Below are 25,267 nucleotides of genomic sequence, written 5' to 3' on the forward strand. Positions count from 1 at the left end.
GAACAGCTTTCCGGGCGTCGAGCTTCCCTTCTCCTGGGCCATCTCCGAGACCGGGCCTGAGAAGCTTCTGGAGTCCTCCGAAGCGTAGCTCGACGAAATCTTCACCCTTGAGGGGCACAGATGAATCCGACACGGGTCCCCGTTGATCGGATGTAGGATCGGTGGAGCTTGAGGCTCTTTTGACCGAAAGAATCGAAGTTTTTGTGAAAAAGCGCGAAAAAATAGCACTAACGCTCGAGAGCAATAGCACGAGGATCCCAACACATGAACGTGCGGTAAAAATCTGAAGATGGCTGCCAGAGGCGGTGCTTAGGTAGAGGGCAGTCATTGGCTGTGGTCAGTATGACGCAGAGACCAGTGATTGGTTATTACTACGAAAGACAGATCAGAAACGAAACTGATACTGGTTTTTTCTTTACCGAGGATTCCCAGCCTGACGACGGGGAATATTCATGAGCATGTGAATCCATGCCAGACCCCATGCTGGAGAATGGCAGGTCTTCTCTTGTCAGCCTGTATTTCCCGGTCATAGTGTAGATGAGCGGAGGAATGGAGCAGGGGTGCTGCCACAACGAGGCTACTGGATTGGCGATAAACTGGTTCAGTTGCATATTCCTCCCAGTAACCAGGCACTTGTCCAGGATGTCCATTATTCTTAACCTTGGACTGGTACTGCTGCAGAATTCAGCCCTAAAGTGTCAACCACCCCATCCACTAGAGCACTTTGGCATGGGTGTAAGGCAAGGTTTGCTGCAATTCCACATCAAGGGATGTTTTCAGCCCGCTGGCGTTGTGGAGCCCTTGTGCCAACGACAAAAGATATGATTGGTCGTCAAAACAGTCGACAATCCCCCTTCCCTGTGTAATCAGGATCGAGGTCCCCTTGGTCATCTTTGCCATTGGGGCCGAAGAAATCGGTCTGGGAGAATGGGACAAAAGATCCGTTGCAGATTGTTGGCTCTGAGGGCTTGTCCCTTAATGTCGATAAAGTGACTGTCAGCGTCGAAATGGACTTCAGCACCGAGGCGGCATCGGGGATGACTGAAACCAGAGGCTCGCGGGAAGGCCCCTGCATCAAGGGTTTAAGGTGCCTTTCTTGGAGTCGAGCCCAAAGGCTTTCCTGACGCTGTCTGCAACTGGGCTTGCATGGGGATCGGATGTACTGAGCACCGCTGCTGCGTCCGAAGCCTGCTGTTTTGGGAGGGGCCAGAAGGGCACACCCACACCTGCATGTTTTTCGAACATTTCTAGTATTTGGTTTTTAAACTCTTGCCGAGTGGTCGGCCCAGACAATGGATTACCTGTTTCCGAAGAGTTGGAAGCTGGTCAGTGCCGGTTCACCATTTATTCTTATGTGAAGACGACGAAGAATGGCTTGAGTGGGACCGCTTCTTCGTCTTACAATGTTTTTGTTTCTCTTTCGGGGCTAGGACCTTTGCTCTCGGCCTCAGAGGACCGGACGGTCTACTGCGCAGGTGCATTTGAAGGCGATCATCCCATCACGAGTTTAGCTGCAGCTCACACACTGATTTTGGGTTCATTTTAGCGCACAACGCACACCCCTTGGTGCCGTGACCCGTACTGAGGCACCAAATGCATATCTCGTGAGCGCCAGTCACCAACATCTTAAGAGTGGCAGTCGGTACACGGTTGGAAACCTAAAACCCAAGGCACGGACATCTCGCGGTAAGAAAAAAGCTAATCTGACAAAACAATACATCCAAAGAGTTGAACACTCGATACACCATGTACCTCAAAGCAGGTACTGAGGTATGGGGCGTAGTGACATGCTATATATACGGCACCCGACATCACGTCCGGCGCTGATCAAGCACTTAGCAAGACGGATCGACGCCCGAGTCGAGGTCCACTACGCCCCCGAAGAATGTTCTGAGCATGAACCTGCAGGAGAAATGCATTTTTAATGATATGACGTGAGGGAATAAGGAAACCTCAGTTATGGGCCCTGGCCATCTGCAAGTTTTATCTTTTTTTAACAAGAATTTTAATACACAAACAGAAGAATGGCATGAAATAGAAGGCGGCATATGAACAATACAAAAACATAGGCAGTTTCATGTATGCATGCAAAATGTTTAAATTACAGAAGTCAATTATTACCCTCATATATTGCTTGAAAATATCTGCTGCTGCGTTCATTTCTACCACATTATATACAATAAGTTTACAAAATGCAGCAAGTAAATTCCTCCTTTTGTGCAATGCTTCAATTTTACTGGCTTCGTCATCCTGCTGCCCATCTGAAAAAATGTATAAAACAAAGAAAGGTAAAGAAACATAATTGCTCACCTACACAATAGTTCCACTAGCCAACGTATACTGCGCTAAACAAAAGCTGGAAAATCAACAGTGCATCAACAGACATTCCAATTTCAAACTTTTGAAAAGATTACATTTTACATTTGCGGAGGTGATGTGGGGAAGTTAATCATTCTGTTAAATCTCAAACTCATATTATATTACTATATCGCCCACCTAAAGATACACCATCTTTTTATGAGGAAATGTCGGCTATATTGGCAGATGTGAATAAACCTTTCAGCTCGACCACCTTTTTGGGAGACTGACTAATGGCTGGGGAATCCTTTGGACTCTAAGGTTGTAAACCTGCACAAATTGTTCAAGGATTTTGGCTGTGTGTCATTTGTAAAAGAACCGACCCACTGTAAGGGGAACATACTTGACTGGGTGTGATGGTTAGAAACCTATCAGTTAGTTCATCTGATGTCACTCCATGCCCATTTTTTTTTCTGTACAGCCGTAGATGGTAATACATGCCCCAGACTGATAAAGTGATCCAACCATGGGCGTGGTGTGACATCAGATGAACTAACGGATAGGTGATAATTAACTAGAATGCCGTTTAAGGACGCTTATGGCATCCACGTCGCATGACTAAACACCTGACTACCTGGAAGTCAAATATAGATTGCCTTTGACTGACCTACTTGATCTTGGGGCCCCATTAAAATCGAAAACTGTTCGAGAACATACTAAAAACCAAAAATGGTTCTTACCAGCCTTGATACGTAAACAGGAAAAGCGTAGAGCAGAGCAGCCATGGATAAAAAACAACCCAAGAAAATAAGGATTCTTGGAGAAAATTGCATAGGCTATACAGAAGTGAAATCTGTTAGGCTAAACAGAATTATTGTAATACTCAAATAGCAAATATAAAAACTAGTGCAAAACAGCTTTTTGAAATCCTTAAAGGTTTGGAAAAGCCAAAAGCTCAACTAAATCCTTTTATTTCCACCAAAGAAGACTGTGTTGCATTCGAGAAAGCATTTGTAAACAAAACAGTGTTGGCTCAGATTCAAATCGCAGAAAACTGCACAAAAATGGAAAACAAGGCTAATAAATGTCCATGGTAGAATCTGGTGAGTATTGCTGCACCTCCCTTTTCATTCCAGAAAGTTGATATATCTAACATGATTCTAACATGTAAGATCATGCGACCTACGTCATGTCCAGGACATGTCTTTCCAGTAAAGATTATCTTGGACAAGGCCAAGCTTTTTGCACTGTTCTTAGTTCGTTTTACCAATGTAACTTTTGATCATGATGAAGTTTCGGATTTTTTTTAAAAAACGGTGGTGGTTACACCACTTCTAAAAAAAAGCCATGGCAGGATTTTAAGAATTACAGAAATCTGAGGCCTATCACAAATGTACCGTTTCTGCTGAAGATTAACGAAAAAACCACAGAGATGCAGCTGCAGGAGCATTTGGAGAAAAATAAGATACTTCACCAAAAAAAGTCGGAGTAAGGAAATATTTTTGGGGCAGGCTTGGGTGCTTCGGGCGCCGAAGGTCTAAACCGGTGTGGATGAAAACTACATTTCTCAGCAGGACTGGGGTTGCCCTCAGCTGCGCATGATTAAGGCAACGTTATCAGACGCTGAACACCCATGCCTGGTGCAGACTATCGAGTCTGCACGGGCAGACACCGCGGTTTCCAAGAGGAAGGAATGAGCTGAATGAAGCTGCAAGTCACGGACCACACAGCGCATCTACCCAGGCTCAACGGCAGTGACGGGGGAGGGCATTTACAACCACGCTTGATTGCATCATCTTCGGGCAGTCCCGTGGGCCTACCAGACCAAAAGATAAGTGACAAAAGCTTGCACTCATGATATTAGACCTTTTTGTTTGTGAAGGCACTACCCCTTTTCTTGGAACTGCAATGTGGGTAATTGCAATGTGGGTCCTTTTTGGACCAATTACTACTTGAAAGAACTTGGAGGCAAAGGCCATAGCTGAAGTAAGCTAGGGTTCTGTAGGATTAAAGTATGTGTGATAGTTTAGCACGCACTCTTCCCAGGGAACGTTAAGAGATTGTCTCAGCAGCCGAGAGGCTAACTTGTCATGGTATATGCATGTCTTATGTCTGCCTTGCTTTGTGGGAATTGGCCACGAATCACATATGTTGATATGGAAGATTTCCCTTGTTTCCTACTGCTTGCTCAAGTGTATTCTTTTGTGGCAGTACACTCTGTGCAGGGGTACAGGAATTGGGTGTCGAGAGTAGGAACAAGTTACTTACCTGTAACTGTTGTTCTCCGGCATGGGTCTGGCATGGATTCACATGCTCATGAATATTCCCCGTTGTCAGGCTGGGAATCCTCGGTAAAGAAAAAATCAGTTTCGTTTCTGATCCGTCTTTCGTAGTAGTAACCAATCACTGATCTCTGCGTCATACTGACCACATCCAATGACTGCCCCCCTACCTAAGCCCTGCCTCTGGCAGCCATCTTCAGATTTGGTAGCACGTGAAGTGGCAGTATGACCAAGTGAAGAGCTGCAGAGGGGTAGGCGGGAGGGTTCGCATGTGAATCCATGCCGGAGAACAGTTACAGGTAAGTAACTTGTTCCTTCTTCAGCATGGGGTCTGGCATGGATTCACATGCTCATGAATAAAGAATACATAGCAGTACACACATGCACAACCACGGGAGGTGGCAAAGGCTCAACATTAAGCATTACATCAAACTCAACATTAAGCAATTCTTACCTCCTCACCCGGCTCACCTTAGGCGAACAGATTGCGCAGCACTGCTTGGCCGACCCTGGACTCCTCCCTGGAATCCCGATCGACGCAGTAGAATTTCGTGAAGGTGTGCGTCGACCTTCACGTAGCAGCCCTGCAGATGTCCAGCAAGGGCACACCAGATAGGAACGCCGTGGTAGCTGCGATCGCTCTGGTGGAATGGGCTCTCGGACAGCCAGGCAGCGGTCGGTTTGCCAACCGATGACAGTACATGACACAGCCGGAGAGCCATCTGGAAATGGAGGCCTTTGAGAGAGCCTTCCCCTGATTGACAGGTCCAAAGTTCACAAAAAGTTGTGACGTCTTCCGAAAACACTTTGTGCGGTCCACGTAAAACTTCAGCGCTCTAGCCACATCCAGCGAGTGCAAAGTCCTTTCAGCCGGCGCCAAAGGCGACGGGAAGAAAACAGGCAACACCAAGGGTTTGTTGAGGTGGAAGTCCGACGGCACCTTGGGCATGAAGCAGGGGTGCGTCCTGAGCACTACCCTTGTGTCGTGAAAAGTCAAGAACGGGGGCTTGCAGGAAAGGGCCTGGATCTCTCCCACTCTTCGTGCGGAGGTGATGGCCACAAGAAACGCTGTTTTCCACTACAAGAACTTCAACGGAGCCGAGTGCAGAGGCTCGAACAGAGGTCCCATGAGCTTGGTCAGCACCACGTTGAGCTCCCACGCCGGGGCCGGAGCCTTCACCAGCGGGAACGATCTGAACAGTCCCTTCATGAATTCTTTCACCAGACGGTGAGACCACAAAGACGTCCGCCCCGTGGTTCTGGTGTATCGGGAGATCGCAGCAAGATGAATCTTGATGGACGCGTGAGCCAGTCCAGCCTTGGCCAGCGTCAGAAGGTACGGCAGTACCGGAGGAGCCGTAATCCGTAGAGGGTTAATCTTCTGTGCGTGGCACCAGACAGAACCTCTACCATTTGTGTCCATAGCATTTAAGAGTTGATGACGCCCTGGCCTTTGCAAGTACCTCTCTGCAGTCGGCTGGTATGTCGTATCCTCCAAACTCTAAACGCTGCAGGATCCAGGCCTGAAAGTTCAGCGACTTCGGGTCGTGATGGAGGATGGCGACTCCTTCCCTGGAGAGAAGATCCGCGTCCACTGGCAGCTTGATTGACGGGGACAAGTTCAGAAGGTCCGGGAACCATATCTGCCTCGGCCACGCAGGTGCGACTAGGATCATCCTGCACCGTGACCTCTTGAGCTGGTTGATGAGCCGGATCAGCAATGGCAATGGAGGGAACGCGTATAGAAACAGGCCCTCCCAGGGGAACGAGAAAGCATCGCCCATGCTCCTCGGCTGGGGAAACCTGCTGGCGAACCTCCAGCACTTGGAGTTCGTCGCCGTCGCGAACAGATCGATCTGGGGTGTGCCCCACCGTCGGAAGAGGCAGTCCACTAGATCCTGTCGTAGTTCCCACTCGTGGCACGAGCGCAGCTCTCTGCTGAGCGAGTCGGCAATGGTGTTTTTTATCCCTGCCAGATGAAACGGCACCAGAAACATCCCTCGGGCGACGGCCCAATGCCACAGATCCTGCGCCTCCTTGGACAGGGCTGGGGATCTGGTACCGCCCTGCTTCCTGATGTAGAACATGGTGGTGGTGTCGTCGGTTAAGATCCTCACCACCTTGCCCTTGAGGGACGGAAGAAAGGACCTGAGGGCCCAAAACACTGCACGGAGCTCCAGGACATTGATATGGAGGGACTTCTCCGTCGGAAGCCAAAGGCCTCTCGCGTGCAGATTTTCGGTGTGCGCTCCCCACCCTTCCAGGGAGGCATCCGTGGTCACTGTCTCCTGGTGGCCGGGGGGTCTGGAAGTCCATGCCCGCCGTCAGATGCGCACAGGTGCCCCACCACCGGATCGCTCGTCGGAAACTCTCGTCGAGTGTGATCCTCTCCTCGAAGCTGCCCGTCGTCTGGATCCAACGCGCGTCCAGGAACTCCTACAACGGGCGCATCCGGAGCCTGCACAGGCTGATGAGATAAATGCAAGAAGACTTCATTCCGAGGAGGGATTTGATGGACCTCACCCTGGCCGCGTCCGCAGCCAGCATCCGCTGCACCTTGCCCAAGATGGCCCTCGTCCTTTCCTCCGACGCAGAGGCCATAAGCGCCACTGTGTCGAGCTTCGCTCCCAGGAACAGTGCGTCTTGCGCGGGCACCAGGTGGGACTTGGCGTAGTTTATGGAGAATCCCAGGTCCGTGAGTAGTTGGACGGTCCTTGCCGTGTGCTCCACGGCGAGCTCCTTCGCCTTTGCTCAGATGAGCCAGTCGTCCAGGTAGGGGTAGACGTGGATCCCCCTCTTGGCGCAGCTGCGCCGCCACCGGTGCGAGGCACTTGGTGAACACCCTGGGTGCCGACCTCAATCCGAAGGGAAGGGCCTTGAACTGGTAGTGACGCCCTTGGACCACGAACCTGAGAAACTTTCGGTGTCCCTTTAGAATGGGAATAAGGAAGTAGGCATCCTCCAAATCCAACGACGACAGGAAATTGCCCTCTCCAGCTGACCCAGGACGTGCTGGAGGGTGACCATCTGGAACTTCTGTGCCTTGATGAATTTGTTCAGTCGTCGTAGGTCCAGGATGGGACGCCATCCTCCTGTCTTCTTCACGAGGAAGTATCTTGAGTAAACTCCGGAGCCCCAAAGCCTCTTTGGGACCAGCTCGATGGCGCCTTTCTTGAGCATCTCCTTTACCTCCAAGAGAAGTTGAGGGACGTGATGTTCCTTCCTGGCCACGGGGGGGGGTAAGAGACGCGCGGGCACTTCTTTAGAAACTCGAGCGCGTGACCCTGGGTCAGGGCGTCCAGCACCCAACGGTTGGTGGAGACTCCCACACGCTGACTAAGTTCGCCAGCCGGCCTCCCACCGGGATGCTTCGACAAGGCTTTGCCGCCTTGTCCTCCCAGGCGACGACGGCGGGGTCCGCCCGACTTTCCTCGTCCCCTGTAGGCTTCCTGTGACAATGAACGGGCCGCTTGACGGTAAGTGGAATATCCGCTGCCGGAACCTTTGGAGGCACCCTGCTTGCCTCCGGTACTCCGAAAGGGCGGCAGTCATTGCTGGAGAACACCAAGAGCCCGGGCCGTCTCCGTGTCCGTCTTGATGGCTTGTAGGGAATTGTCCACTGTTTTCCCAAACAGGCTCCGGGTCCCCCGTCGGGAGCGGTTCCTCCGTTGGTGGTAACGGCAATCTCGTCCTAATCTCCGAGCATAAGGACTGTATAGCCAACAAAATGGCCGCGAGTTGTCTTGCGGCACTGGTTGAGGGGATTCCGACGGGCGGTCAGGAACCTCGTCAGCACCCTCGACGTTCTCGTCGTTCTCGTCGTCTCCTTCGTCGGGGTCCCTCCCGACGGGCTGGTCTTCTTCCACGCCAATGCCGTAGCTTAAGACTTCGATCAGCTCCTCTTCAGAGGTTCAGGCCGAATCCACAATGGCCTCCTGCCCCCCCTTTTTCTTCTCCGTCGGAGGTTTTACAGGGGTCCTGTCGATGGGCTTGAAAGAGGACGCGTGACGACATAGCACAACGTACGTGGTTACCTCAGCAACCACTTAGAAGCCATTTTTCACCTTTTTCTGCTTGGAACGCGGCTCCCCGTGGACCAGCGTATATGCAACACAGGCAGAGCGTGAGTGCAGCGTTAGACAGAAGCTCATCCAGACTTTTAAACAAAACTACGGGTGAGTCTGTGCCCCACATTTAAGAAGAATTAGGTATAACGTTTGTATACATATAGTACAATGATTACAGTATACATCATTGTTAGTATTACTTTTCTTTAAATTTAGAATACAGACGGCTGGAGTGCTGTACGTAAGAAGTTGTTCTTTAAAGAAGGGTGCTAGAGACCACAGGAAAATGATTGAGGTAATTTTGAAAACATGATAGTCATGTATGGGATTTATAAATGAATGTGTGCAAACATGTACCTACTTTTACCTAAGGGCTCTATGTTGTTGTTTTCTCCCCCCCACCATCTAATCTTCCATCTTTAACGAATTACCTTTACTGGTTATGTATGTTTTTCAATTGATTTGTGTACTCGACTATGGTGAACTATGTTAATATTGGTTATTTACTCTCAAACTATTGATTGGAATTATAATCTTGTTTTGATTTGGAATTTTCACATGATGTGAATTGTAACATTTTCATTTATTCTCGTATTATAATTATGTAAGAATTTACAATAAGTGGTATGGTTAACGCCCTGAAGGAGGAGATACGCTGCGAAATGCATTGGCATTAAAAAAACCGTACACAAAATGAAACAAGTCTGCTTATTTAGCAAAACAGCCAGCTGTTGATGCTCCTCAGATTCAGGATTATACTCTTGAAATTCTTCTAAGTGGCTCTAAATAGGATTTTAGATATCCATGAGCGATGAACTCTAAGTTTATTAAACATTAAAACAAACACAATCTGAACAGTGAGCTCCAGAAGAGCTCCAACAGAGAGCGCCAGACTTTTCTCATAAGTTCTACTTAGGTTAAAATAGTTTGGATTAGATTATTTTAAGTAAGAGATTGGGTTCTGCACAGTTCTGGCGGATACTCACTCCTAATTTTGAAATGAATGGGCCTCGTCACGGATCTGGTGAACTGGACTGGACTTCGGTTCACTCTGCTCGGCGGGTCAATCAGGCACCGGTTCTGCTCACAGCAATCCGGATCTCTGGTTCTGCTCACAGCGGTCTGGTCTGCGGTTCCGGCACAAGTTCTTGGCAAAGAATTCAAACAGCTCGCCTGGCTGTTGAATAGTTTGCAGATGATTTTAAGGATGCGGAGGCCTGCAGAGAAGAGTTCTCAGTTTGTGGGTTTAGGCCCTTGCTTTAAGTTCTGAAGTAAATTTCTGGTCTCTGAAGATTGATGGATGTGAAGTCTGGAGTCTCCGGGCAGAGCGTCCCGCAGAAAATGGAATTAAATCTCTCTACCTGTCCCAGCAGTCTCTTTTTATGTGTTTTGAAAATGGGTGTGTGCCTGGGCCTAGCTAAGCCTGCCCCTCTCTACTTGTCATTGGCCCAATTCTCCCCTCTCCCATGATTGGGGGAATTGGGTTGTGAGTCAGAGTGATGAGGTCTGTTTATGGGTCAGAGGATCCTCCCCTGGTCAATTTGCCCACAAATCTATATTTGATACAAATACATATTTCCCAGGTACACAGTTGTTTGACATCACATACACACATCATATATTAATAAAGATAGTCCCTGTCCCGACTCTGGCGTTTCTAGGAGCTTGCATTAAAAAATGGCAACTTATTTTCGATTTTAGTGGGTTTTGCAATATGGGATTTTCATCAAAAATTATACAAAGGTACATTTTCCTTCCACATATACCCCAGTAACTTTCCATGTGTCTAGTGTAGGGGAGGACTGGCCGCGAGGCCCTCCTCACCTGCAGCCTTCTCCCCAGGTGAGGACCATGACTCGGTGGGCGTCCCCTCATGCCACCCGGGCCCAGGAGGAGGAGGGTTCACCCGCCGACGACATTGCCCACACGTATCCGTTCCCTGCATATACCAAAATTCAGTTAGGCCTAGAAGCCATCTTGTCTAGCAAAGATGGCGTGAGTTCAGCGCACTGTAGCGCGGCCCCCACCTTTGGAGGGCCTTTCATGCATCTCTGCCGCCGCAGCACCATGGCAGCTCCGCTGCGAGCGCGTTCCCATGAGAAAGTTGGGTACGAGCTAACACCAGATATTAACACTGTAACAGTCTGTTATCCACAATGTAACACTGCACCCCGTGTGACCTGGTCCGCGAGGCCAGGGCAACGCAGAAATGAATTCAAGTAGTGGTATTAGTGAACTACTCTTCTTAAACAGAATCTGCAAACCATGAATTAGCCATAAAAGTGAAATGTTTATATGACTTCACATTGTGATTGTACTAATGCTGCTAGATCACAGAGAAAGTGTCTTTAAGTCATATGTAGACACATGAACCCCTATATGTCTTCTTAAGTCACCCATAGTGGCAACCGTCAATCTCTGTGGTCCATAATATAGTTCTACCTCATGTACCGTCGAATGTATATAAATACTTCAACACTGTAGTAGATATAATACCATGTAATGAAAAGGTACTCGGACCGAATGTATTAAAGAAATGTGTAACGAAACTGAAATATAGATGTGTGTTTAAATAAGATCAAAATAAGGCAAAACATTATAAAAGTTCTGCATTCAAAGGTCAGCAACGCACGAGGAAAAAACCTTTGTGAATATATGCAAGGCCATTCTCCCTCCCACCCTACGAAGCCTGCCAGATGAAGAAGCTAAGGCATGGGCCGCGCTCCCTCACCTCCCCCAACCAAGCTGGAACCGCTTCAGAGAGTCAGAGGCCCCGGTACCGCACCCAAGGCCACAGCCCGCCACCTGTGTTATTTACAGCACGGTAATAAACCCACGTTTGACTCCACAGATCTACCAGCACCCTCTCGTAAATCCCACAACCCCCCCAGACCACCCCAAGAATCATGACCCCGTGCAAAGACGACCCCCAACGCTGGGACAAGACACAGAGACCCATTTATATAATAACTTCTAACGCAGCAGACAGACATGTATCATTCGGCTCAGGCCCCAGAGCCCAGCCCCTCGACCTAAAATACCGGTCAATAGGACACAGGTAAATCTCACCCCAACCGACAACCACCAGACCTCTCACGAAGTGCATTCCTCATGTGTTGCATTTATTTTATAAGATAAACTGCTGAGCGATTTATTGATGAACTTAAATGTCGTGTCTTGAATAACTGCAGTGTGCATGGCCTAGGGCAAACGAGTCAGGAAAGGTATTCATCTTTGTCACAGGCTGCCCCAGCATACCAACACCGCTCGGATGACCTCAAGCTGGCCTGCCAGGCCCAACCCAACCCACGAGGCTGACCAGTGACGTCCTCACGCCAAGACCAACCACGCTGCAGCAACACCTATAGTTAGTCGACGCCACCCAATCCCAATTAACTTGTGCCCCCTATAGTGTGTAGGTTCTGATGACGTTTTTTGTATTAGAAATACGCCTGTCTTTGCTATTGTCAGACAGAGCGCTCTCGGAGGTTGCAGAGTTCTTTGCATGCCCTATTCTTTGGATAAACGCCCACTTACGCTCACCCGCACTCTGTCTTGGCCTTATTCCCATTACGGGAGAGTCCCTTATTGTCTCTCATTGCGGGGAGGATCGTGCTGAAATTGGGGGCGCTTCCTTTCACTAGCTTAAATACATTGTCTACAATAATCATAATTAGCGGGGTTTTACCCCAGAACATGGTACAAATCGGAGTTTGGACTCAAATCGTGAGGGCATTTTCCATACTAAGACTCTCAAAGTTGTACATTCCTGTCATTTGGTTACAATAAATTATCACTGTTTCTATAAAATATATATTTGTTGCAATTCAACTCCCCAAAGTGTTTGGGTCTGCCTCCAGGAGTCTGGGTGGGTCAGTGATCACATGTCTCTCCTTGCTGGCAGAGGGCTGTTGACAGGAAACACTCAAAATTAACATACCCCATTCAACAGAAGAACAAGTTACTTCTTACCTTGTAACGTTCTTTCGACGGGATGTTCCTCCGACGTATTCCTCATCTTAGATATATCCTTCCAGCTCTGCTGGCCTCGGAAAATTTTTTCAGTAGAGGGCGCTGCGCGTCGACGTCCCTCGAGTCGATGTCCCTCGACAGCCGCCGTATCGACGCTCGACGTCATCCTGCCCATAAAGGCCGCGCGCTGCGTCCGTTGCTCAGTTCCGTTTTGAAGCCCACAGTATTACTGTTTGGACTAGACTAATCACCCTGAAGGAGCGTAAGATGCAACAACAAGGGAAGTAGAACTGCGGGGATGGATGGGAGGGTCGATGAGGAATACGTCGGAGGAACATCCCGTCGAAAGAACGTTACAAGGTAAGAAGTAACTTGTTCTTCGAAGGGATTGTGTCCTCCGACGTATTCCTCATCTTAGATAGGCTCCCATAGCAGTATTCTATATTCGGAGGAGGGAGTACTGACTTCACGCTGTCTTCTATTGATGAATAGAATGTAGTACAGCACTTCCAAACCTAGTCTCTTGACTAGAGGAGGAATCCAGATTGTAAAAACGTGAAAAGGTATGGACAGACGACCATGTGGCGGCCGCACAGATGTCTTTAACCGGCACGCCTCTTTTGAGGGCCGATGAAGCTGCAATACCTCTGGTCGAATGAGCCCTAAGGTTTTGAGGGGGCTCTTTCCCTGCCAGTTTATAACATTCCAGAATGGCTAGAATGATCCATCTGGAAATGGTCTGTTTAGTTATAGGTAACCCCAGCTTGTGACCTGCGTAACCTACAAATAGCTGGTCTGCCTGTCTTATCCTGGTTAGTCTACTAATGTAAAAACTTAAAGCCCTCCTAGGGTCTAGTCTGTGTAACCTCTCTTCCTCTTTCCCCGGGTGAGGAGGAGGATAGAAAGATGGCAGGGTAATCTTCTGAGAGATATGGAACTCAGAAACTACCTTTGGGAGGAAATTAGGCTTCACTTGTAGGACAACCTTGTCTTTGTGAAAGATTGTATGAGGGGGTTTACAAGAAAGAGCTTGTAATTCGCTCACCCTTCTAGCAGATGTGAGTGCTGTTAATAAAACAGTCTTAAGGGTAAGGAATCTTAACGAACAAGAATGGAGAGGTTCGAAAGGTGTACCCATCAGGAAAGTTAGTACTAAGTTTAAATCCCATAGGGGAACTTGGAATGGTCTTGGGGGATAAACATTGGTTAACCCCTTTAGAAACTGTATTACCAAGGGTAATTTGAAATAGGATGGCTCCTCCGCAGTCCGCTTAAAGATAGATAGCGCTGCGAGATAGCCCTTAATGGTACCAACTTGAAGGCCTGAATTTGCCAAATATATTAAGAAGGACAAAACCATTGGAGTACCACATGAAAATGGGTCGATATTCTGTTCTCTACACCAGCTGCAAAATCTGTTCCAACGGCAGCGGTATAAAGACTTAGTTGCTAGCCTCCTTGCCGAAAGCAACACCTCCATAACATCATCAGGGAGGTCCCAATCCTTGTACCTCAGCCGTTCAGAAGCCAAGCGTGTAGGTTGAGGGTTTTGATGTCCGGATGGAGAACCTGACCTCCCTTCTGAGAGAGAAGATTCTCTCTGAGCGGAAGTCGAATTGGAGGGCAGATGGACAAGTCTAGAAGGTCCGGGTACCACGTTCTCCTGGCCCAATCCGGGGCAATTAGGATCATGGTTCGCCGGAATCTTCTCAACCTCCTGATCATTTGAGGAATGACAGGGACCGGTGGGAACGCGTACAGAAGCGGAAACTCCCAGTCCACTATGAATGCGTCTCCCAGAGCTCCTCTCGGAGGAAATTCCCTTGAGCAGAACAGGTCGCATTTCCTGTTTAGGCTGGTGGCGAACAGGTCTACCTGAGGGGTTCCCCAAAGGGCGAAGATCTCTTGAAGGACTTCCTGAGCTAGTTCCCACTCGTGGGAGACTGTGTTCTGCCTGCTCAGAGCGTCCGCTGTCAAGTTCTTCTCTCCGGCTAGGTGAACTGCCGATAGAGAGATTCCTTCTTGGATTGCCCAAAACCAGAGCTGCATCGCCTCTCTGCACAGGGGTAGTGATCCTACGCCTCCTCTTTTGTTGAGGTAGTGCATGGCCACCGTGTTGTCCGTCATTATCAGGACGTTTTTCCCCTGTACAACCGGCAGGAAAGCCTTCAACGCAAGTCTGATGGCTCTCAGCTCTAACAGGTTGATGTGTAGTCTGGACTCCGATGGAGACCAACGACTGCTGATGGTCAAGTCGTTGGCGTGGGCTCCCCACCCCGTGAGTGAGGCATCCGTGACTACTGTTATATCCGGCCAGGGTTGCCAAAACTGTTCTCCTTTCAGAATGTTCTCCTGACAGGCCCACCACTGAAGGTCTCGAGCCACCCTGCCGGGAACCTGAAGAAGATCTGTCATTCTCCCTGAGAATTGTGACCACTGAGTCCTCAGTGCCCACTGGAGGGATCTCATTCTCAGGCGAGCCTCTGGCACAAGGAAAATGCAGGATGCCATGAGGCCCAGCAACCTCAAAAAGTCGAAGGCTGGGAGATGTTGGGCATGTTGGAACTTGGTAACCATCTGTAGAATATCTTGAGCCCTCACCTCTGGTGGCGAGGCTTTTCCCAGGGAAGTGTCCAGGATCGCTCCTATGAACTGGAGTCTCTGCGATGGTATCATTTGAGACTTCTTTAAATTGAAGGAGAAGCCCAGTTTGTGAAGGGAGTAGCACACGTGATTTAGCTGGATCTGAGCTTGCTCCGGAGAAACAGCCCTGATCAGCCAATCGTCCAGGTAGGGGTAGACGTGAATCCCTTCCCTCCTTAGACTTGCAGCCACTACCGACATTAACTTGGTGAAAACCCTCGGGGCGGAGGTCAGCCCAAATGGCAGTACTCGAAATTGATAGTGAGAGTTGCCAATTGCGAACCTCAGGTATTTCCTGTGTTTGAGATGGATAGGCACATGGAAATAAGCGTCCTGAAGGTCCAGAGATACCAACCAGTCCTGGAACTGAAGGGCCTGGAGGATCTGAGAAAGAGTGACCATCTTGAATTTGTCTTTTCTGAGGAATTTGTTCAATTCTCGCAAGTCCAAGATGGGTCTCAGTCCTCCGTCTTTCTTCGGAATGAGAAAGTAAGGGGAATACCAGCCCATGTTCCTCTCCGCTACAGGTACCGGTTCTATGGCACCTTTCTCTAGCAGGTCTGAAATTTCCTGCAAGAGGAGCGGATCTGGAACTTTCTGAGAGCTGATCCCCGGTGGATGACTCTGAGGTGTACGTAGGAAAGGCAGGCAGTAACCTTGGCCGACTGTTTCCAATGCCCAAGCATCTGACGTGATAGCCTGCCATACCGTCAGATGTTGAGTCAACCTGCCTCCTACAGGTGTCCTGTGAGGCGAGTCCTCAGAGTGGTTTTGGGGCGGCTGATGCAGATGCCGATGGTAAAGAGGCACCTGCTGTTGCTGCGGCTTTAGAGTATCTACCCCGTCCACCTCGGGTAGTTCTTCTTTGACCCCTTTGAGTCGGTCGTCCTCTACCTCTTCCGAAAGAGGAGTAGAAGCGAAAGGACTTGCCCCTCGCAGAGGTTCCCGTGGGACGAAAAGGAGTCTGACGGATTGCAGCTCCTAGGGATTTTGCTGCTGCTTTTGAAGTTTGCAGTTTCTCTAAACTGTCATCCGCCTTTTTCCCGAACAAAGAAGAGCCATCAAATGGCATGTTCAAGAGCCTGGCTTGCACATCTGGGGCAAAACCCGACTTTCTCAACCAAGCGAACCGCCTGGTTGATGTACTTGCCGCCATTGCTCTGCTGATACTGTCAGCCGAATCAATGCCCGTCTGGAGGGATTCGCACATAGCGCCTTTACCGTCCTGTATAATATTCAGGAACGCATCCCTTTCTTCTCCCTCCGGGATGCAGTCAGCCGCTGTAGAAGCACACTCCCAAAGTGTATGGCTGAACCTAGCAAGGGTGCAAGTAGCATTAACAGACTTTAACGCCATGCTACATGCTGAAAAGACTTTCTTTGCCATAGCATCATACTTTTTATCGTCCCTATCCTGTGGGACTGTAGGATAAGCCGTCTTGACATCGGTAGAGGATGCTGCTTGTACCACCAGACTTTCTGGGGATGGATGTTTAGACAAGAACTCTGGGTCTGTGGAAGATACCCTGTATTTTGCAGACAGTTTTTTATTTACTGCTGGTATTACATCTGGGGTTTCCCAGTTTGTCATGATCTTTCTCTGAAGAGCTTTATGAAAGGGCACCACTGGATCTTCTTGTGGGCCTTTATCAAGAATATCCGTGAGGTCATCTTGCTGAAAAGATTGTGAAGGTGTAGACCACCCCATGAACTCCGTAATCCTGGCCATTAAGGCTCTTTAGGGAGTTTCAGCATGCTCCCCCGGGTCTGGTTTAGCAAAATCCACCTCAGGGGAAGTGTCTAACCCACTTGCCTCATTTAAAGAATCATGAAGATCCTTTAATCTGCGCTCTTCAGAGGAAAATTCCTCTCTAACCGGGGTTACAGGTCCCTGTAACTCAAATGTGTCTTGTTCAGACAAATCACCCTCTTCTAAAATTGAGGATATAGTTCTCAATTGTTCTGAACTCATAAAGGGAGTAAATCCCATTTCCAAGGCAGAGGGTGCCGACGTTGTCATAATTGGCCTCGAGAGTGTCGATGTCGTCGACGTCGAAGGCTTCGAGCGTGGCGTCGAAAACAGAGGTGGAGGCCTCGAGGACCTTGACAGAATTGGAATTCTACTCGACACTATCGTCGTCGAGGGCCTGGGGATCGTCACTGGATGTGTGGACATCGTGACTTTTCTCGGCGTCGAGTCGACAGACCCGTGTGTCGAAGGTCTCCTTGACAACGGCGTCGAAGACATCGACGTCGACGGAACCGTCGTCGACGGTGTCGACGGAACCTTCGAGGAAGGTTTGGAGGTCATAGTCCTACTCGAGGGTTCGAGACGCACTCGAGAGGTTTCTTTCGCCGGGTACTGCGACTCGTGGCGTTTTTGACCTTCGGGTCTTTCGACCAGAGCATCGCTCTCGGCAGTCTTCGAGGGGGTCAAGGCCGCGTTCTCGAAGACGCTCATCATATTTTTTCTGAATTCCTCCCATTCAGCCCGGGAACTATGTTTCGTGGGGCAAGGGATTCTTTTTGGCGAAACAGAGGAAGAGGAAGACGGAGAAGGAGATCTTCGACGTCTCCTCTTCGAGTGTTTCGATCTCGAGGAGTGAAGAGACCCACTCCGAGACCTGGAGCGTGAATGGTGACGAGGAGACGAATGTCTCGACTTCGTCGACGAAGAAGAAGCTTTAAAAGTCTTACCTTTCTCCAGCTTCCCCCTACGCTCCTTCAGGGCCTTAGCTGTCATGGACATACAGTCCTCGCACTCCGAACAATGGTGTTCGGCTCCCAAGCACCACAGACAATTTCTGTGAGGATCGGTCAACGACATCTTTTTTCCACAATCTCGACATTTTTTGAAGCCGGATCGAGGAGTTGTCGGTTCCGACGAGGAAGCCATCGAGTACGGTATCGAATAACTCGAGGTAAATAGTATTTATTAAACTAATAACTGAGCAACGGTATTCCGAGGCACCGAGTAGCGCGGAAAAACGGAACTGAGCAACGGACGCTGCGCGCGGCCTTTATGGGCAGGATGACGTCGAGCGTCGATACGGCGGCTGTCGAGGGACATCGACTCGAGGGACGTCGACGCGCAGCGCCCTCTACTGAAAAAATGTTCCGAGGCCAGCAGAGCTGGAAGGATATATCTAAGATGAGGAATACGTCGGAGGACACAATCCCTTCGAAAGAGCCTTTTGTGTGGGCTCCAGCAGGCTGCCTGGAAGTCTCTCCTCAATCAATCAACAGGGTCATGTGATATCTTGCCTCCTGGTGTGGGAATCTCTGAGGTGCTAAGGTTTCCCAGCCTCTTGGCCTCTGGGAACAGCAGGTGGCTAAGATTTCCAATTAACCAACAAGCTTTGAAGTCCCTGCCCCTCTTGCAACTCCTAAATACAGTTTCCCTGTCAGAGTTTAGACCGCTAGCGCCACCTTAGGGAATTTGTCGGTACTGCATCCATTTTTGAGTTGTCTTGAATTACGGCATTTCAATAGAGTGTTCTTTTGCTTGATAGTATAGGACCCTTGCTTAACATTGTTTTGATGGCATCCTTACAGTAGAGTGGTGATGTGGAACCCCCCACAAGAAGGTTGTATCTTTGGAGTGGTCTCGTGCCAACTGCGCAGTTCTCCTATTCTGGCGTGGTGAATGTGGGCGGCGATAGCTCATCCCCATATCCACCCAGTCTATTGATTTATTTTGTTCTGGGATAGCATAATGGGCGGCGACAGCTCATCCCCACATCTACCCAGTCTATTGATTCAACATGGGTCAAAACCCTTGACAGGGCGTCGAGCTTCCCTTCTCCTGGGCCATGTCCGAGATGTGCATGAGAAACTTCTGGAGTCCTCCAAAAGCGTGGCTCGACGAAATCTTCACCCTTGAGGGGCGTAGAAGAATCCGACACGGGTCCCCGTTGATCGGATAAAGAAACGGTGGAGCTTGAGGCTCTTTTGACCGAAAAAAGAGAATTTTCCTATGAAAAAGCGTGAAAACGCACTAAAGCTCGAGAGCAATAGCACGAGGATCCCAACACTTGAACGTGCGGTAAAAATCTGAAGATGGCGGCCAGAGGCTGGGTTTAGGGAGATGGAAGTCATTGGCTGTGGTCAGTATGACGTAGAGATCATTAATTGGTTAATACTACGAAAGACAGATCAGAAACAAAACTGATACTGATTTTTCTTTACCGAGGATTCCCAGCCTGACGGGGAATATTCATGAGCATGTGAATCCATGTGTCATGATGCCTACCTCCAAGGAGCCAGGTCCGACCCAGCAACCCCAGAGGCAGGCATCATTTCCCCCAGGGAAGTGCCAGCGGGCCCTAGCTGGGGCCCTTTGGACACAGTCCTGGCACCTTAGGCGCCAGGCTCATGTTGGACCCCTGTCCTGGCGCCTTAGGCGCCAGGCTCATAAAGCTAGACATGTGTTCAAGTGTTTTAAGGTGCACTTACCTGATGCAGACCATGCTGCTACATCCAGGCCCTCTTGAGGCCTGAATGGAACTACTTTACCTGTGGACCTACTTTCCCCTGGGTGTGGTCGGGGAAGGATACATATCCGATAGGTGGAAGGATACATACCTGGAACTTCTTCCAAAGCTATTTAAACCAGGCCAGATCAGCAACTCATGCTTCGCGTTGTTCTGCTCCTCGCAGCTGGACGCTCACCATGTCAGCTCTTGCATCTGGACTTCAGCCACGCCTGTCAGCATCCTGGGTCACCTGCTAAGAGAGAATTGGAGAGAAAGAAGACCTTACCTGCTAAAGCTGCATCACGGAGACTTAACACCGACGATCATGAAAGGGAAGACATCATTTTAAAAGCATTTCGCTTCGATCGCTGCAGCGCTGCATTTCGCTCACCTTTCCTGGGCACCTCCATCTTCAGCAGCGATCATCCGGATCCGCAGCCACTTCCCAGAGCCTAGAGAGAAAAAGACAAGAACACAAGGTGAGAGAAGGAAGGGAATAGGAAAAGCTCAGTTTCCTTCTAAGACTTACCTGTTGGGTCATTCCCATTTCATTTCGGGTCCTGCCGCTTCCTGGCATTCCGGACCCCGGCCCCTATGGGGAAAAAAGACAGACATTGAATGAGCGAATGCAAAGACATTACCCGAACGCTCATCCAGAACTTACCTATCATTTACTGGAACTGCACGTTTCACTTCGGGTCGGCGCCATATCTCCGGCATTCCGAACCCCGGCCCCTAAGGGGAAAAAGACATAAGCGTTAGCGCTTGCTGCAATAAGACAATGAACATTATTAAGCTTGAACTTTTGAACTTGCTACAGAACTCTTACAGCGCCTTACCTGAATAGTCAAGCTTATTTGAACTCCCATCAAACCTCAATCCAGTGAAGTAACTGGGTTTCAACGCGCCCCTGCATCAGAAGCAGGATGGAGAACTCATCCTTCCAGACCCTAAGGTGAGACTTCACGGGGAATCGAGGAAGGGTATCGTGGAGGGTTGGAAGGGAGTGGGAGGCTTGAGCATTATTCCGTCAGTAGGTAATACTCCCTTTTCACGCACAGGGGAATATTCCTGCGAGCCAGTGAGTCCATCTTCAGAGTCCTGCGCTTCACCATAGAAGAAGCATCAGCACTCGAAGCCAGACCTGCGCCTCCGTGGGAATCAGGTGAGCTTGACACCATGCTGGAGAATTCTGGCTATCAAAGCCAGTTCGACTAGATCAAACTGTCAGCTATGTGGATCTACAGACCAGGCAGAAACCATTCGACATCTTCTTATGTCTTGTCCAGCACTAACAGTTGAAAGACAATCGTACTTGGCACCACTTACTTCAGACCCTTCTGTTTTGGATGAAGAAACTGGCTGGTTTCGATTAATGGCAGGCGATTCTGCGAAATGGTCTCGAATGGCAGCCAAATTTCTAGTAGTGGCACTCAAAAGAGCCAACTCCGTGTCTGTAGGAGTTGGTCCTTAGCCTAATGGCCCCTTCTCGACCGAAAGTGGTGTCCCAAAGTACCGAACTAGTACCTCTAATGAAAGCGTTGAACTTCTTTTGTAAAAACCGCTTTGGTTAAACACAAATAATAATAAAAAAATAAAAAAAGGCAACTGTTCTGCCATTGCTTGATTTAACTTGCATTCCTTCTGTGGTCTATCGTTGATTCATCTTACAAACTGATTTGTATGTTATTGTGGGGCTGTTGGCTGTGGTCGCATTTCAAAAGGAATCAATCGTTAAGAGTGGTACCATGTAGACTTGTATATATTTGCCATTATAGTATTGCCAGAGTAGAAAGTGTGTTATTGTGATTGTGTATATAATGTGAACCTTATTTTATATCAGGTAGTATATTGGCCAGGAATTGGAGTGCGCGCCTCACCCGCTCTTTTTTACATGCAATTTGTGGAGATCCGGACTCCAGAGGCTGCAGCACCGGGGATATTTTGCCCTACAGTGGAGAACCATAGTTCTGGTTTCCCCCCCCCCTCCCCCTGCTAAGGGTAAGATGTGTGCTCCTGGAGGGGAGTCTTTCCTTGGTCACCTGAACTGAACAACATTTTTTCACTACAGCTCCCATAATCCTTAGAGACTGCATAAGCAATTTAATTGGATTCACCTGAAAAGCAAGGCACACAGCCTCCCTGAAGAGTTTTGGGACACGAAAGCATTAGGAGGAGGAGAACAGCAGCACAAATGCAGCAGAAGGGATCCAACCCTGTGAACATTTTGGCAACAATTGGGATCTAACCCAGTGAATTGGACACTTTTGGGATTTAACCCACTTATATATTTTTTCTTTCTTCAGGTAGTATATTGGCCAGGAATTTGAGTGCGCGTCTCACCCCCTCTTTTTTACTTATTTATATAAAGACTGTTTTCACTAACAGTGTGTAGACATTCCTTTGTAGGTGATTGGGGACTACACTGTACTTAAGAACCAGCCTACATCACCTCCTGAGAGCTTAAGCCTGGATTGCTCGCCCATAGCTACCCAATAGAGAATCTTGTCTGGGGTACTCTGTGCTTCCACTTTGTCATATTGAGAGCAGGAGTACAAAACCCCCCATACCCCCACTCCGCTTTTGCTTTACAACAGGAGAAGTTGAAAAGGGATATGTATAAGGTTAAAGGATATTTGTACTGTGCACTATAACCACCGGAGTGGTCCCCTGGCGGCTCTGAAAAAAAAAAGGGAAGGGGGGGGGAGTTAGTGGGAATGAGCTGGAAAAGTGCAAGAGAGCAGTAATGTGCTGTTGGCAGCCTGAGCCCGGTGGGTCCGTTGGCTGGGCTTGGGGTGTTTTACGGTCGGTAGTCATTGTGTGCTGTTGTGCGAGTCTATGTGTGGTTTGTTTTGTTGTTACAGTGTAGTGAAGTTTGTGTGGCTTTTTGTGTTGTAGGCTGGTGGTTCTGTTTGGTTAGAGTTTGAGAGGTGTATGCAGACGGGTGAGATTGTTAGTGGATTGGTTAATCGGCATTGCTGTCCTTACAATTACATCTAGATGTGATGCTTGCTATCCTTCACTATTCCATCTGAGTGTCACATTTGCTAATCTTCAATATCTTATCTAAATATGAGGCGGACTAGTGATCACAATTCCACGATGGCACTTGGTAACCTTCGCAGTTTCATTTAAGTGTGGCACATGCCAACATAAGAATTCCATCTAAGTGTGGCACGTGCCAAAACTCACAATCCTACCTAGATGTGACGCAGGCTAAGTTCAGCATTTCATATAAGTGTGGGACATGCTAACATTCACAATCCTGTTTAGATGTGACACAGGCTAAGATTAAGAATTCCATCAGCAAGAACAGATAAGCACTTCCACACGATAGGGGACATATTCCTTCGAAGTAGCCTTTTGCCAGCAGTGCAGATACCACCATGAAGTGCTTTTGTAGGGAACTGTTATTAATGCATTATATCGCAAGTAGATGTTTTAACTTACCTCAATAATGGTCACAGTGTTCATATGGTGAAGGGGGATTGCTCAATCATAGAAAATAGATTGAGCGTTTGGATTACAGCTCTACTAAGTGATTCAAGGAGGTAGGAAGGGTGACGGTGACTGGATGCGGGCGATATGTGTTGCATATTAACACCCACTACAACGTGTCCTCTCAGCACTCCACATAAACTGTGGTGTGGCGATTTAACCAAGTCAGGCAGGATAAAAAGTAGTCCCCTGTCCTTGGCTGTTATCACAAGAAAGATAAAAAGGCAGCTATGGAGCTCCCAGCAACGCTGCACAGAAAGTACTGTGTGCTGCAATAATGAATTGCAGATGCCTAAGAAGTAACTCCAGAAGGATACAACCAAAAGGATTGAAACAGGTTCCCAAAGGTAAAGTTGAAGACTGAGTGAGTGTGGAATAGGTTCCCAGTCACTTAGGATAACTGATCAAAACACCCAAAATTTCAGTATAAAGTGCTGGCGGAATCACATGTAATCGGCCTCATATTCACCCCCACTTGGCCTTTTGCTCATTTTGTTATGGGAAAACTGATCAGTCCTTCAGGCTATCAGTACTGGGCAACGATGTTTCTCATTTGGTCTTTTTACCTTTTAGGTAACTTTTTAACAGCGCACATAGAATGTTACAATGCAGTGGGTATACTTTTGGACCTGTCTTTTACACTTGGGATTTTTGATTACTTTTATGTGTGCCTAAAGACATGCTGGTGGCAGCAAAGGAGAAATTACGGAACCAGTAATCTTTATATAAATTCTTCCTGTCAGATAGATAAAGAAATTGCTTACCGTAATGTTCTTCCTATGGATTATTCTACCACAGATTCCTCGTCAGATAAATATTCCTTCCAGCTTCGGAACATTTTTCGACAGGGGTGCTCCAACCTCAGTTTCAACCCTCTCCCTGTCCCCCGAGAACTACACGCAGCATAGCAAAACAGAAACAAACTGGCTAGTGAGCCCTTAAAAACGAAGTAACTATGGCACTCCGAAGGAGGAACAATTGAACAAACACTACAAGTAACGTTAGAAAAGTCTGTTTTAAAAACTGTGGCAGGAAGACAGAAAACAGACAGAGGACCATCACCAAGTCAAGATGAAAGAAGATGTGCGCCAACCACCGACTTGATGGGAGGAAAGATGAGGAAACTGCGGGAGAAGAATCCATAGAAAGAACATTACGGTAAGTAATTTCTCATTCAATGGATTGCCTTTCTCTCGCAGATTCCTTATCTGATAGACTCCCAAAGCAGTAAGTGAAGGAGGAGGGCAGAAAGTTATACCAAGACATTTTGCAGCACTGCCCTGCCAAAACGTGCATCAGTAGTACAAGCCACATCCAGACAGTAGTGCTTTGCGGTATGCAGGGATGACCATGTCGCAGCGCGACAAATTTCCCAGACAGGGACTCCTCCCTGCAATGCTGTTGATGCTGAGACTCACCTTGTCCAATGGGCCCAGATGCCTGCTGGTATTTCCTTAACAACTGACTGGTAGCATTAATCAATGCAGAAAATTATCCATCGGAAAAAAGTCTGCTTGGTTATGGGCAGGCCCTTCCGGGCAAAGGCCACGAAGAGCTGGTCAGCTCTCCCGGCAATATAACAACACCCTTTTAGGGTCTAGGCGATGTAACCGTTCATCCTGTTTAGAAGGGTGCGGAAGAGGGTAGAAGGACAGAAGGTCGATTGATTGCGACAAGTGCAATTCTGAGTCAACCTTGGGGAGGAAGCCAGGACTTACACAGTGCAACTTTCTCCCAGAAAAAACACAGGAAGGGTGGCTTACAGCATACTGCCTGTTCATTAATCCACCTAGCGGATGTAATAACTACCAAGAAGGCGGTTTTCAAAGAGAGACGCCATAAGGGACAAGAGTGCCTAGGCTCCTCCTAGGCTCCTAGGAGCCGCCATCAGCAATGCCAGAACCAGAGTAAGGTCCCAATCCAGGACAACTAAGGTAGTTGGTGGAAATGTATTTACAAGGCCTTTTAGGAATTGTGCCATTACTGGGATGGTAAAAAAGAAAAGCAACCTTGATCCGGGGATCTTTTAAAC

The 25,267-nt window shown here is 48.5% G+C and overlaps 1 protein-coding gene across 6 annotated transcripts in view; it reads right to left on the reverse strand.

Annotated features, from left to right (window-relative positions):
- Positions 1-25,267, reverse strand: part of STAG2 (STAG2 cohesin complex component) — a 2,060,662-nt gene that overhangs the window by 659,641 nt on the left and 1,375,754 nt on the right. For all 6 annotated transcript variants that reach the window (XM_069612659.1, XM_069612661.1, XM_069612663.1 and 3 more), the window contains exon 27: positions 2,122-2,261. In XM_069612659.1, the coding sequence (XP_069468760.1) occupies positions 2,122-2,261 (140 nt within the window). The remainder of the gene's footprint in view (positions 1-2,121; positions 2,262-25,267) is intronic.

The sequence above is a fragment of the Ambystoma mexicanum genome, chromosome 5p (assembly GCF_040938575.1).
Source record: "Ambystoma mexicanum isolate Mex_15411 chromosome 5p, UKY_AmexF1_1, whole genome shotgun sequence".
Lineage (NCBI taxonomy): Eukaryota > Metazoa > Chordata > Amphibia > Caudata > Ambystomatidae > Ambystoma > Ambystoma mexicanum.